At 38.1% G+C, this 15,015-nt stretch overlaps 1 protein-coding gene across 1 annotated transcript; it reads right to left on the bottom strand.

The window, feature by feature from the left end:
• Nucleotides 1–207: 207 nt before the first annotated feature.
• tmem38b (transmembrane protein 38B) lies at nucleotides 208–11,506 on the bottom strand. Its single transcript, XM_055040585.1, has 6 exons — nucleotides 11,079–11,506; nucleotides 4,836–4,992; nucleotides 3,389–3,573; nucleotides 3,165–3,252; nucleotides 1,485–1,602; nucleotides 208–482 (listed from the first exon to the last, which is right to left on the bottom strand). The coding sequence occupies exons 1-6, from the start codon at nucleotides 11,200–11,202 to the stop codon at nucleotides 228–230; spliced, it is 927 nt and encodes a 308-aa protein (XP_054896560.1). The 5' UTR covers nucleotides 11,203–11,506; the 3' UTR covers nucleotides 208–227.
• Between the last annotated feature and the right edge of the window lie 3,509 nt (nucleotides 11,507–15,015).

The following is a 15,015-nucleotide window of genomic DNA, read 5'->3' as shown; positions in this document are numbered from 1 at the left end:
GAGCTTACTTAACTCATCTCTTATTGAATGTTTTCTTTCTTCTATAGCTAAAACCCTGAGAAATACGTAAGAAATACTTTAGAAAATATATCTTTTCAGGCATGAGAACTAAAACATTTTTTTCTCAAACGGAGAGAAACGGAACACAAAGTCTAGGTCAACATTCAATGTGACAAATCTGAACCGTAAAGGATTCAGATAAAAAGGTGCGACAAGGCAAAAGCTGTTTATTTGTATTTTTTTCCATCTGCCTCATCTCTGCCTCTGCGCGTGCCTCTAACAGGCGAAGGGCAGTTGTGTCTGTTCTCCCTCCAATCTTTGTTTGCACGAGTGACTCTGGCTCTGCCGTTATCCACCATGATGAATCCACAAATCTGTCTCAGAGTGAAATTGGGGAGACGTCCCATAAAGAGGACCTCAAACAGGAGCCACTCCATGGGGGCGAAGGGGAAGTAGGAGGACCCCGTCAGCATCATCCGGCACTGAAGAAAAGCAAAGAAAAAGAGAAATCAGATGAGAGAAGTTGCCCAAACAGTTCATTACTTTTCAACCGGACCGCAGGGAATTTGTAAACGCAAAAACACTGAAATTCTCATTTCTAGGGAGATTAAAAGAAAACACAGAAACATTTCAGATTACACAACCACTACAGGAAAATGCCTGAACTGCAGGCACCTTTCTCGAATCTTTGTATGTAGAATATGATTCCGTATTTTAACTAAACACTGCCGATCATATGACGGTCTCATCAAATCATGTCAATTTATAAAAAAACAGACTGCTACCTCTTCTACATACAAACTAACCTAAAAAAGTGCACAAATTATCATTACATTCAAACAGCAGAAATGCAAACTTTAAATATATGTCTTTGTTAAATATTAAAACCTTCTAAATGACCAAGGGGTGCTTTTTCAGTGAGAACATGATGGCTGCTCAATAAGCATAAAAGCACATATTAGTGGTTCATTTCCATTAGTGAATGACTGCGTAAAGTGTAAGCCGTTAGAAACAAAATAATAAACATCAGGCCTGGACACAGCTCTTAAATCTGATGAAACGGGCTGCTGGTAATTTGACGGATCAGTCAGTGGGAGCTAACTGGAGCAAAAGTTGAAAGAAGATGTGATAGATTTATCTGTGTCTGAGTCATGAGCACAAGTTTCCCAGAGAAGAGAAAAGTGGGTGATGCAAGCTGATGAAAATGATGCAAAAGCTCCAGCCCTGGGGTAATACGAAGCTAATGTGAGTCACCGCAGTAAAAACTTTAAAAAAAAAACAGCGAAGGGAGAAAGGTCATTTAAAAGACAAAACATCAAAGATCTGGCCGGAGCTGTGGCAACAAAACATTTGCTATATCAAAGGTTCGCTTCAATTAATAAAAAGGAGAGTGCCAAATAGATGTTATTAGACACATCTCCCGGTTCTGCATGCGACTCTCAGGGTTGAATTCCAATAGTGTGAATGCGGTCCAAGACACTGACCTTGTTGATAACAGTAAAGAGGGTGTAGAAAAGCATCAGGTGGTTTTTCTCCACTGGCAGGTACTCGGCCTCCTCCAGAGCAAACAGCACCGCCCCCAACAGGGTGATCTTTGTAGGGCTGAAATTGACAAAACATCAGACAGAATATTCTAATGAACAAGAAAAAAACAACACATCCAAATATTTATTATCTCAACAGCAAAGCCTGCCGACACTTATCTATATCTGAAGACATGCAAGATGTTCTGCATGCAAAATTACAAAAGTCCAAATTGTTTACAGGCTGCCTCTTGGCTCTGCATCGTCATGCATCACATTATCTGTAACTAAAACGTGGCAAAAGCTGGTGCTGCAGCATGAATGATGAGAAAGGACGTATTAAACACTGAACAGAACCCTCTCCCAAAATCATAAACCTGTGAGCATAATTAGAGCTCATTGGTGCATTATCTCTCTTAGCTCAATTGCTGTAAAACACTTTCAAATAAATTGCAGCACTGTATTGGAAAAATGATCATTTCCATTGGTACAGAAAGCTACAACATTCAAGCATAACATCATGGTCACCTGCCTGATGTTGTTTACTGCTTTGCCCTAAAGCTTTGAGACATGGCATTTAATACAAGTAACACGTTTCAAAGATAAATATCATAATGTGCTGTACCCAGAGGGAAACCTTAAAAACATGGTTCCCATATAATGCACTCCATGGAAACCAGGTGGGTATTTATCAAAAATCTTAGGCTGATCCAGAACAGAAATCAGTCATAACTTTTTATAAGACTGCGTAATTAATTGACTGAAAGGAGTCCAAGCTGTGCTTCTTAAGAACTAGAACCCCTGAAGGTGTGTTGTGGTGTCTGGCAGCCAGATGCCAGCAGCAGATCCTTTCACTCTGTCCCAACTGAAAACCTAGATCTCAGTTCAATTGAAGTGATCTCTGGTGTGGTTTGACTGGATAAGTGAATGTCAATCGGACCGGACACCGTTCTGAAATTAGGAAGCAAACTAAAGCGCAGGCCGATCTAAGTAAATGTGCGTTTCAAGCGAGACGGAAAAATGGCTTGTAGTCTTTTACTAAAGACAAAAAAGTAATCTTGCAATCGCTAAAATATGACACCACTCTATTTTTGTTTACATTTTGCAAAGAAGTAAGTTGCGCTCATGTCTTTAGACGCTTTCATGTCGCTTGCATCACAGGTTCTTAATGCTGCACCACCACATAACAAGTAGTAAACAAGTTTTTCAAATGGTTTGGATTGTTTGACACAGTATCAAAGAATACAGTATCAAGCGAACCACACCATCTGAAAATGATCAGATCAGATTTTGATCCCTAAATGTATCAGCTAACTTTTGACAGATATTGACAACTGCAGAGTGCCACGACCCATAAAGACAGCAGTTTTGGAAATGCCCTAACCTATTACTACAAACACCCTTGTCAAATGCGCTTGAATGCTTCTGATGCTCTAAAACATCAGCTTTGTTTATCACATCTACTAACAGATGAAGAGATAATCCCTGTTATTCACCTGTGGTGGTCATAGCTGTGTGAGCTACATTCTTGTCAGAACTCTAGGGTTGAGTGTATGGTAGAAAAACAAGTATGTTTTTTTTCCTCCAATCAGGAAACATGCAAACACCGACCGCAATGCAAACCTGCTGGAGAAGACTTACTAGGACATCTTAATTAGCTCGTTGGTCTCTGGCCTCCATATACCCCGGACAAGCTGCTCAAAATTACTGATGAGGCTACCTCCAGCACCTGCAAAAAAAACAGTCATGCCTTTAAAACACAAAAATAAGTACACAATTTACCTGATCTATAGTGACTTCAAAGCTAAATAATGTTTTCATATCTATCACATGAAAACAAGGCATAACTCAGATCGCCTACTGACCTTTCGCCCACCCGACGGCTATCATAACGAGCAGGTTGTCCTGGTACTTATCCTGTGCCTCAGTAATGCCCCCAAGGATCTTCCAGGTCCTGGTCACCTCCTTCATCGCTGACAGCACCACCCTGACGGGCACCACACGTGTGAAGTTGTAGAACATGTCCATGGGGCAGTAAAATATCAAGTACCTGTAGAGACAAATAAAGCTCCGGTAACTTGGCACAGACATCCAGTTCTGGTCAACACAATACACATGCCTACCATGGCGATGCATGTCTTATTAATTTTGGCTTCTTAATAATGCATTTAAACAGTTCTTTCTCCAAGGGGGAAATTGAATAAAGAATCAAACATTATTTTGTAGCCATAAACAAGTTACAATTAACAGCATACCGATGGATGGATGGATGGATGGATGGATGGATGGATGGATGGATGGATGGATGGATGGATGGATGGATGGATGGATGGATGGATGGATGGATGGATGGATGGATGGATGATCTTGTTACTTGGCGGAAATTTGTTAGTTTTTGAAAATTAAATATCTAATCAGAGTTATATTGTCAATCCTGGGTTTAGGGAGTCAAGAAGCTATCTATGCAACTTGTTAAAAAATATTTATCGTATTAATTTGGGGGAATGTCTGCAAATGTTAATGGAGAGTGAAGAGTGCCGAATTGCATTAAATAGATAACGCATGAAATAATTATTTGTATTCTTCAAAAAATTTTAAATAAATGCAGAAATAGTATTAAAAAATTTATTAATTATTTGTGCCTCAATTAACTGTGCTGATTTTATTTTAAAAATAGATACAATCACCATCTAACAAGTCAAGACAACTTCTTCAAAGTTTGTCATGTCTCAACACCTTCACTTTCAATATATTTTTGAGGCATCATGTACAATTTAGACTATAAGCAGGTAAGTAAAAACACACAATAAATTCCAACTTTCATAATGAGTGCCAAATTATAAAAAAATAACTAAGTTGTAGCATGTTGTATAATTATAAAAGTTGTAAAAAGAACTTTCTAATGCATCGTCAAAAACCCATAATTAATTACTTTTATGGTCACGAGTGTAAACTTCTGACTGATCTGTGTAAACTGAAGTGTTTTTACCCTGCTGTGTCAGTGTGGTACCTCTCTTTACCAACATAGTGCTAGATATGTGCTAAGGTGTAATTTTATAGTAAACCAGCAGAGGGAACCAAAGGCTTTGTTTTCAAAGTCAAGAGACCTGTTGTGTCTCCCACTTGTCAGGCTCTCCCTGATTCAAAAACAAAGCAAGTTCAGGGATAGTTATATTTGTGTGTCACCTTTATCTGGCAACATAAACTTTTTTTTTCCTTTCTTCCTATTTTCTCTTCTCCCTAAACTTGCTTTGGACACATCTAGACAGACAAAAGCCCATTCTATGCACTGTTCCAGCCTCTGTCATTTACCAGATGAATGTTGCAAGCAGAATATTGTCGCTGTTGGACAAAGGTGCAATTGGTGGCTCAGCCAGCATGAGCCCTGACAGTACTGCTCCCCCGAAGCAGTGGAGCATGGAGCTGAACCAACAGGCCAGGGGGCTGATTCTGGACAGACCTATAGCTCCTGTATAAGAAACATGAGTATTAAAGTGATTAGTGTCTCTGTTGGATCAATACCTTCACAAACATTTGCAAAAGTGTAAATGTCTGAGAACGTCATATATTTGTTGTAAAAATCATTTGCAACAAATCAAGTTTAGAGCAATGTAATACTTTGGTTTTAGATATTTGTGCCTCAAATGTCTTAGCTGCATAAATATTAACTAGCTTATATTCCACAGACACAGAGAACAGAGGAAGGGAAAGTTTGTCAAACACATTCACGGACTTTGCTCTGCAGTTTACAGTTCGAAGTGCAGAGCAGAGAAATGACCTATATAGATAATCACACTGATCAGAGCACTTCCTCAAAGATAAAAAGAAAAACTGTCAGCTTTCTGAGTAATTCCAACCTGAATAGACAGAACCGTGCAGGTTATTTTTTTTTCCCACCTGCAATTATTCACACAATACCGGCTTGACAAGACCAGCAACGAACTCAAGATTAACGCATGCAAACATAGAAGCCTGGGAACTGCTCTACATCATGCCACAACACATTCTGATTTCCATTATCACAGTGATCATAAAAAGTAAGATATTATGGTGTATGTTTTACACTTACCATATACCGATGTCATTATAATGTGACTCGTATAATACATTCAACCCAAGACTGATCTATTTAGTTTAATGAAACCACATCAAGCCCAGAAATCGACACATTTAGATCTCAGACAGGTAGCCCTGTCCAGAGTCTCTACAACCATACAGCTTTACTTGGGACTACAACGTTAATCTGAGGATTAGTGACTGACTGTAGACTCCTGGAGAGGGATCTGGAGAATTTAAATCTCTGTTTGTCTTCCCTGAAGACTACTTTGGACTCTGCTTGATTGCTTTTTAACTCTCTACTAACTATTATCAATCAAGAGAGGCCTTTCCAGTGTGTTCCTGCAGGTGCAATACAACTTTGCTCCTAAATTGATGGCCAGACATTCCTCCTCAGGGTTTTTCGTTAGGGAGCATGGTTCCACCTATTACAGCGAGCTTCCATAGTCCAGAAGTAGCAAAGTAGCTCCAGAACGTCACACTACCACCACCATGTTTGACTCTATGTGTTATGTTCTTTTACATGAAAGCTGCTTTAGCTTTGGACTAGAGGTAACAGAGTTCATAGCATCCACAGAGTTCCACAGTTGTTTCTCATTAGTGTGCAGAATAGTTTCAATAAGTCTGGAGTTTCATCAAGTCTGGAGTTTCATCAAGATGTTTTTAGGGGAACAGGAAAGAGGCATTTGTAATCTTTTTAGTCAGTCATAGTTTTGGCCTTGGAAATTTTCCATTCTTTAGTCTGTCTCTTATTGTTTAATCATGGATACTAATATTTACTGAACCAAATGAGGCTCACATTTCTTTTTTTCTCTTCTTTTTTTTGAAGATATTTCGACTCTCAGTTAGAGGCCAAAGGTTTTCAAGAACGGCTTTAGAGGCTTTTAGAGAAGAAGTCTAAAAGCTCCTACCCAAGTACTCAGGAATGTCCTGGAGGACTGAGAACTTATACCAGCATATTACTACTAATGTTTTCTCTGCAAGTCAATAATGGTTCACAGGAGATCGATGGCTTGCAACCCTGTCCAGGCTGATAGGGGTCATTGACTTACTTTCTCATCTGCTCTTGAATTTCTTTGATTTTGACATAATTTGTTGCTTTTAGAGATCTTTAAGCCTACGTCATGTTGTCAAACAACTAATTAAGTCATTTCATGAGCCTACATTTTTAACATTTTGTTTGGATGGAAAATCTGAACTTTGTGGGAAAAGCTGGGTAATCACAAGTAATTCAGGATTTAACAGTTTCACACAGGGCCAGAGTAGTTTGGATAGTTTTTTTTTTTTCCTTTAACAAATAAAATAGCTAGATAACAAGCATTTACATCTGTTTACGCTGACATCCCTCACAGTAAACACTGAAGAGTGGGTGTGCTTCGCCTGGTGGGAGTCCTGGTGCAGAGTGCAGTATGGTGTTTACACAGAAAACAGTCATGACGCCTTGTCACCAGCTTTAGAAAGGTAAATTATGCTGCCAAAGCAAGAGCCTAACTGAGCAGAGAATCGGAAAATTGTGATGAGCACTAAAGCTGCTCGGTGTGGCAAGATCAACTCAATAGAAACAGCACAATACAATTGCTGTTTATATTTTCAGCTGATGTAAACTTAAAAGAGCTCTGATTGGCAGGTTCACCTCAACTACCTCCTCCCTTTTGCTTAATAGAAAACACATTTCCCAGGCAAATGAGTTATCAGGCCAAACATACTTCTGCCACCGTGATATGCTTCCCCTAGTTTGTTTATCCTTTTCCCTGGCTGGAAAGAAGAGACAGAACTGTCTCTTTTCTTCGTTCACTACTCGTTTTGTTTGAAAGTTAGGTTGTCATCAAAACAAATACATATAATTTCTTCCATCTGAGGAGATCTTTTTTTTTTTTCCTCTTTACAATTGTGTAGTACTTTGTGTTGGTCTAACACATAAAAATAAACGTTAATATTTGTGCTTTTTCAAAATGGTAAAAATGTTCAAACAGTATAAATATGCTTGTCATGTCTTATAGTTATCATCCAAGATATGTACCACTCAACTGAAGACACTACAATGAATCAACTAACAGGAAGGCGCCTCTAAACTAAACACGCCTGATCTGCACCCAAACAGGAGCTTCCTCCTCCACCCGTGACATCAGTCTAAACTGATTTCTTTTTATCCATCCATCTGTCTTCACTCACATGATCAGACTGATCCTGAACTCATGACTTCCATGGCCTAAGAGGTCTGTCTTTACTGGATTGATATATATTTATAGAAAAAAGAAAAAAAAAAATATATATATATATGTATATATATATAAAAGATCTTGTTTCTATTTCTGGCTTGAAGTAGAAATTGCTGACAGACAAATAACCACTGTTGGTCCTTCGTGTCTCTGCCTCCTGCTTCCTAAACAATCCACATGTGGCAGTGAGTGTAGCTTTTGAGTTTAATATAACTCCATAATGAGATAAGAGTCTTATGATGAACTCTTGTGCTCTTTTAGAGAAAGCTTCTGTGCGTTTCTGTCTAGAAATTGCTCTTTATAACTTTAAATAACGACTTTCTTCCTCTTACTGTTACTTCTAGTCTGAATTAGATTTATTGCTCCCTAAATAGAAGCTTAAACAAGAAAAAGAAAGTGATTTAAGGCAGGAAATAAGACAGGCATGAAGGGCTGGAATAGTTTATATCATTCCATTCCTTTTATGGGAATTAAGACCAATAGAACTTGAAAACCAAATCAAACTTTAAGGAGATGCTGTTTAAACCTCCTTACTATTTTCAGAACCTTTTACCACTAGAAATCACAGAACACAGATGTACAATAGCACATTTCCCAGAGGCACCTCATGTGAATTGTTTGCTTATATATCTCTACGCTCTGTATCTTCCTACCACTTTGAGACGGCCTGATGCCAGGAGATGAGGACAATGGGTTAAAATGTCACAGCGGCTCAGATGCTTTGCAAGGCAAGTTCAGAAATAGATCTGCATTGTACTACAATGGCCTGCGTCTATCTATGTTCTTGAATGTTCGTGTGTTGAAAGTCAAACCCCGGAGCAATTAGAAGCCCACCTGTTACTACAGCAATAAGAGAAACAAACCCTGGCACAGGGCCTGACTTTGCTCTGTGTTGATGTACTATGGTCTGACTGGCACAAGGTTAATATTAAAGTCATCTTAGAGAGTTTTCTTTCTGTTTTGAGCTTGGCAAAACACTTGAACAAGCCTTATTCAAACACTTGAGAAGAAGCAGTAACTCTCTTTTTTCTTTCATTTTCCAAGTATCAACATGTGTTTGTTACTTTGAGACTAATCTGCTAATGTTGTCAATCAGTCACTTGAAAAAATAATTAATATAATTGTTGGAGAATAAATGGTAGTTAGTAATTTATTGTTATAAATGTCCTAGATCTAGTTCCACAGTGGCAATGACCACTTCAAGATGCTCATGTTGGATTTAAACCTGTCAGTGCAGAACTATGGTTTTGTGGAGGCTGCTTGATGTGTGCATACGGTCCTCATAAAAATGATGTTTTATTTCTCTTTCTGGACTGGCACACTGTCAGCAGTACTGTGAGAATCCAAACCTTAAATGAACAAAAGTGCAGTCATGCCTCAGCAGAGACCAAAGGAAGAAAATATAAAGCTGACAAAGCAGCTGGGTGGGTTCATAAATTTGGAGCAGGCCAGTCTTATCTAACATACCCCAGCTGTGATGTTTAACACACCTCTAAAGCAACCATTGAATTATAAAAATAAAACAACACATATCTCTGGAGATGACCCAGAGGTGTCTTCACCTTTGACCAAATTTTTTTTAATAAGGAAAACGTAATGTCTTTTTATATATATATATATATATATATATATATATATATATATATATATATATATATATATATATATATATATATATATATATCCACTTAACAGTTAACATCTTCACTTAACAGTAGAGTTATTGCATTAACCTGATAACACAATAATGCTTTATCAGGATTCTATCACATCTATAGCTCGACAAGTGGCCATTGTAAACACATAAATGCAGAAATATCTAGGTTAATTTATAATTTGCAATGCATTTGGTAATCCAACCATCCATTATCTGTTCACCCTTGTCCCAAGTGGGGTCGGGAGCGCTCCGGGCGAGAGGCGGGGTGCACCCTGGACAGGTCGCCAGTCAGTCAATCTCACCGGCATCATAGCAAAATTTTATAATAATCAATGACTGACTTTGGATGTAATTAGGTTTGCCACTAAAATCTGAAATTACCATTTTGATTCAATCACGTTGCTGTTGATTACGTTACACACTTCACCATCTCCTCAGGAAACGTTTTTATTTGCTTTGCCTGTCAGCAATCTGAAAATATCTGATTCTAATAAGAACATGACCAGATTATTATGTTATCTATTTCTTCCTTCCTGTTCATGACATAGCTGGTGCTAACTGCTAAAGTTTCGATTTGCCAAAATGCTACATAATTTACCTGAAGGCAAAGAGATTTTTTTTGTCAACTTTATGGCCTATTAGGTGATGATTTTAAGTATCAATATACCCAAAAGATCTACTGATCTGACATAAGGGAGATTGCGAATTAGCTTGCGTAACACCTGGATTCCATCGCAAATTACAAAAATAAACTAGATAAAAAATTATTCAGTAATATGATTGCATTTTTAAAAGGTAACTGTTTGTAAAGTACTATTACAAATTACTATTTCTAACCACTAAACAAAACAACAGAGCAAACACAATTATTGAATTTGAACTATTAATATCAGCATTTTAAAATAGTTTACAAACTAAGCACCGTTTTATGATTTCGCAGTTACATATTTTACAAGTTGTAGTACAAGCATAGTAACGTAAATCACAATGTAAGCTTATAAAGATTATTTCTAAACCCCACATACATGACCTGTCGTTGGTATGTCTGGAAAGTTACATTTAACCTTTTTCAGAGCAAGTCATATGTTTTTACAGATCTTTTGACCATTTTGCTATGTACACTTATCTCCAGCCCACTAAATACACATTTTCTGCTAGCAAAGGCCTTCATCATAAAGATGCAATAAAAAATAATAATAATAAAACAAAAATCAAAAGTATCTATGGGACATAAATGGAACTAAATATTCAAATATTTAGTCATTCCAATAGAGACAGCGGAAGTTCTTTTCCAAGTTAAGATTGAAAAATAACAACTAAAAAAAAGTTCAAATATTCCGTTTCTTCTATAAGCTTCACAAGATAAAACAAACAAGACATAAACATGAAAAATAAATACTAAATACTTATTAATAGTGTTCAGTAAACTGCACAATTAGGCTGATTAAATTAAATAATGGTCAGTCTGCATTCTAACTGCCATGACACCCGCTGTGTTTGCTTACGTTGCTGCAACGCTGAACGTTTAACAGGTTTAACTGTTGAAGTATCAAAACAAGGAAAACTAGAGTTTCAGCCCCCACACACTTGTAAATTAGGCAGGCGCTCGAACTTTTCACTCACCTGGCTGCTCCCTCAAGGCCACCACTGACACGACATAGTGCGCGATCTCAAAATAAGGAAACATGGGCAAGTTTGCCAGTCCATCTGACAGTTCGTCCAAGGACAACATTTCGACGAGACTCATCTTTGTTGGCTGGTCGAGAGCACTCCGCTACGCTAGTTCGTTAGTCTGACCCTCGGGTGGAAAAAAAAAAAAAAGGCACAGGTCCAACTGAGAACATCAACGTGTTACTTCATCCACGGTCTGAGAGGTTCTGACACAAACCAGGTGGCGCAAAACAGCTGTGTGTCGATACGCTTTCTGCCGAGTGGCTCACAGCTGGCTAGCTGAGCTACGGGGATCACCGCTGGTCGCTGGGCAACAGCTTTGCGTTGCCACGGGACGGGGTCATCAGCGACGCTGTCATCCGCGCATGGACGGAATTCCTGCGTCGTTCTCCGCCATGCCTGTGATGTGGCGGGCGGAGCCAGGGCGCATTGTCATTGGAGGATTTGCAGCCAATCAGCTGCCAGAGGGTGGCTTTGCGAGGTGATGGAACAGGATATGAAAGCCTTCTGTGCTGTTGTGTTTATTCCCACCTGCAGTTGTTTGATGATCATAAAACCTTGGAAAATAACTACATGGACAGGCCACGTGCATGTCACACAAGTCATGAAGTGGAATGGCTGTTATTAAAATTTAAATGGAAAAACCAAAACTGTGGATAAAACTGAAGGCAATTTCTTATTTAGAAGAAATTGCCTTCAGTTGAGAAATTAAGGATTTACTTTGCTAATTTAACTGTTATGCAATCAATAGACCAGACAGTGTTCTTTTATTAATAACATATTTATAATTTCTGCATGTACTGTCAGGTGGGACAGGTTCCTGACAGTTTTATGTTAGATTTAAATCGTTTTCCAGCTTCAGCTCTAAAGAAAGTGCTTTCTTGTGTATTTCTGCACAACCATAGTGAATGCAGTTGGGATTTACCGCAGCACTAAACCTTCACCTCATAATCATACAAATAGAAGTTGCAGGATGAGAATCGTAATAGGCAGAATTGTGATATTGTAGACATGCCGTGCTACATGCACCCAACTGTGGTGATTCTGATGTTATGTTATAGCCACGGGTTAAATGCTACAGAGCTATTATGCACTATTACTGTAAAATCTAAATCTAATTTACTTTGCGAGTGAGCATGACACCTGCTGGTGAATCTGCCTGGAAGCACATTTTGAAATCTGAAAAATATTTGACATCCTGTAATTTGAGGTGGTACATTTTTACAACAAGAAGAAAAATGATTAACTTATTGCTCAATAGAACAATAAGTTATGATGATCCATCAGTGTAATCTCTTTCACTGCTAAAACTTGCACATTTTGTTTTCTAATATTTCACATGGTTCCATGAGTCTATTGCAGGAAAAACTGTATTATATTATAATTATTTTTGAAAAATATTGCACTTAAATATTTTACATTTTAAAATGTATCGGTAAAGTATCCAGTTGAACACATTTACACCAGATGATAAAGGCTTATCTGTGTGCATCTTTATTGACAGTTAATTATTAATCATAAGAAACATTTGGGTTTTTTAAGCATTCAGAAAATACTTTATTATATAAAATAAACTGTAACAATTACAAGGCGTTAGATATTGTTTTTAGTGCAATCTGCAATTTGAGCAATACTCCAGAAGAGGGCAGCACTGCACAATCTGTTATTTCACTTACTGTCGCTGTCCACTTTTGTTGGAGATAATTACACAGAAAAATATCCATCCATCACCGACAGCTGTCAACGAGGGAGTAATTTCCAATCTCATGCTCTATTATTAAAAAGATAAATCAAGAGAGAAAATATTGCACCCAGGAAATTAAAAAAAAAACCTAATTGATAAGTTGTAGTTTTGAAACTTTGATCTTCCCTCAGTTCTGAACCGACGGCAGAAGCAGGTGGTCATTTTGGTTTCTATCTTGTAAAAATGCCATCTTATTAAAGGACGTAATGAAGCTTTCCCGATGGATAATAAAAACTGACAATTAGGCTAACAGGGAAATACTACTGACATACACACTGGAAAAAGAGAGTGTACTAACATGACCAGGTGATGAAGTAATCTCATACTTAAGATTGTCTTGAAGACAAAAACTCCACCCGAAACCACTGAGTTGTGTTTGGAATTGGCACAACTCAGAGATCTGTATCATCTTGTTAAGTCTCACAGCATGTCGTCACCAGCATTACAGATGGCACAGAAATCAGGCCAGACGCCATCTAGTAATATCTTATGAGACCATATGTAAAAGGCTCAGTTCTTGTAAGTCCTTTCACCACCTTTACACACACACATACACACACAATCCACTTCCATTAAATCCAGGGATTCTGATCTGTGTTATTTGAATACAGCTCTCTCCACAGCACATGTTCTGCCACCGATTCATTTGGACTTTTCAGTGAAGGTTGAATATTTGTTCATTTGACTCTGTGGCAGCAAGGCCTGTCAATCAGTCGTTACTCCCTTTGTTTCTAGACTGAATGCTGCCTTCCTTGAGGAAGCCAGGCAGGGCTTGGGTTGGTCATTCCTGGTATTAGAACAGCTCATTTCACATTTCTCAAACAATTGAAGGTCAAAGAAAACTATTCACTTGGATGTTCTAAAAAATAACTTTGTGCATGTGGAGGAAAGTAAACTACTGTGTTTTGATTGGTGTACTCACATCCTATTCACTCAAGACCATTATAAGCAAGTTAAAATGTGCCACTGGAATCATTAATTTTAGCACAGCTTTGTCAAACTCCATTTCATTTTCTTTTAGTTCATCATTTGTTGGTTGGTTAGACAGAGGGACGGATGGATAGAGACAGACAGACAACACTGTTCAATGAATTGTAGTGTTTGTGATAAATGATTCAGTTTAAAACTGCAGTATGTAACTTATACAAAAATATGTTTTTTTACATATTTGGTTAAATGTCACCATGTTGTGACCAAACACATATTCTGTGATAAGATTGAGCTCATGCACCTCCTCCCAGTGCTATTATCGGTGTCTGCAGAAATGCACTGCTCCCAGTGAAAAACAACCAATCAGAGCCAGGGAGAAGGTCTTAGCGCTGTCAATCAAGCTCATGTGCATGCTGCTTAATATGTTAATGATAGAGAAACAAGTCACCGTTCCAGGAAAACCATTTATCCATTCCTACTAGTCTGAGCATTCATGCCATACTTTGTTGTAGTGAACCAGCTGTGGCATTGCAGAGAGAAAGGGGAAGAGGATGAGCAGCACATACACAAGTATAATTGACAGCACTAAGACTGAGCAGCACATACACAAGTGTAATTGACAGCACTAAGACTCTCCTCCGGACCCTGACTGGTTGCTTCTGATGGAACAGTGAACATTTTAAAAAGTAAAATTCCTTTTATTCTTTTGCGATAAGGTTGGAGAGTTAAAATAAAAATGTAAGGTATGCTAGCAATTGCAAGCATTACTTACACTCACTCATTCTGACTGTTACTAAACTGTTACTGTTACTACAGCTTTGATGGCAGCTTTATAAGCTTTATGTGACTTGGAGTACACATGAAAAACTTCCCAGTGACTCTTTGCATATCTGCATTTTGATAAAGCATTTCTAAAAATGCTTTATCAACCATTTTTGAAATGCTTGATTTCAAAAATCAAGCATTTCATAATCTAAACAATGACATCTGTTAGCATCAATATCTACCTCAGGCACTGTGACATCACACCATCTCTTGAAAATCCCCAGCAACACCGCCTAAAAGTGAAACTTAGACCATAACACTCTGAAATAGCTGGCGGCATTTTGTGGTTTACTAAATACGTCAAGTGATAGAAACATAAACCCAGTTTCATGGGGTTACAACAGTGAAGAGTACATAATCATGGAAGTTCAGTTGGATTTTACCTGGCTG

The sequence above is a fragment of the Poeciliopsis prolifica genome, unplaced genomic scaffold, assembly GCF_027474105.1.
Source record: "Poeciliopsis prolifica strain line A6 unplaced genomic scaffold, Auburn_PproV2 SCAFFOLD015, whole genome shotgun sequence".
NCBI lineage: Eukaryota > Metazoa > Chordata > Actinopteri > Cyprinodontiformes > Poeciliidae > Poeciliopsis > Poeciliopsis prolifica.
The sequence above is the reverse complement of the archived record's forward strand: the minus strand, read 5'-3'. Positions and strand labels throughout refer to the sequence as shown.

What these genes read in the sequence shown, in the direction of transcription:
- tmem38b (XM_055040585.1), bottom strand. Translation starts at nt 11,202, where the DNA reads ATGAGTCTCGTCGAAATGTTGTCCTTGGACGAACTGTCAGATGGACTG. An exon ending in CTGCTTGCAACATTCATCTG is followed by an intron (nt 3,574 to 4,835) that starts GTAAATGACAGA and finishes TTGTCTCTACAG; the next exon opens with GTACTTGATATTTTACTGCC. An exon ending in TCTTTACTGTTATCAACAAG is followed by an intron (nt 483 to 1,484) that starts GTCAGTGTCTTG and finishes GCTTTTCTTCAG; the next exon opens with TGCCGGATGATGCTGACGGG.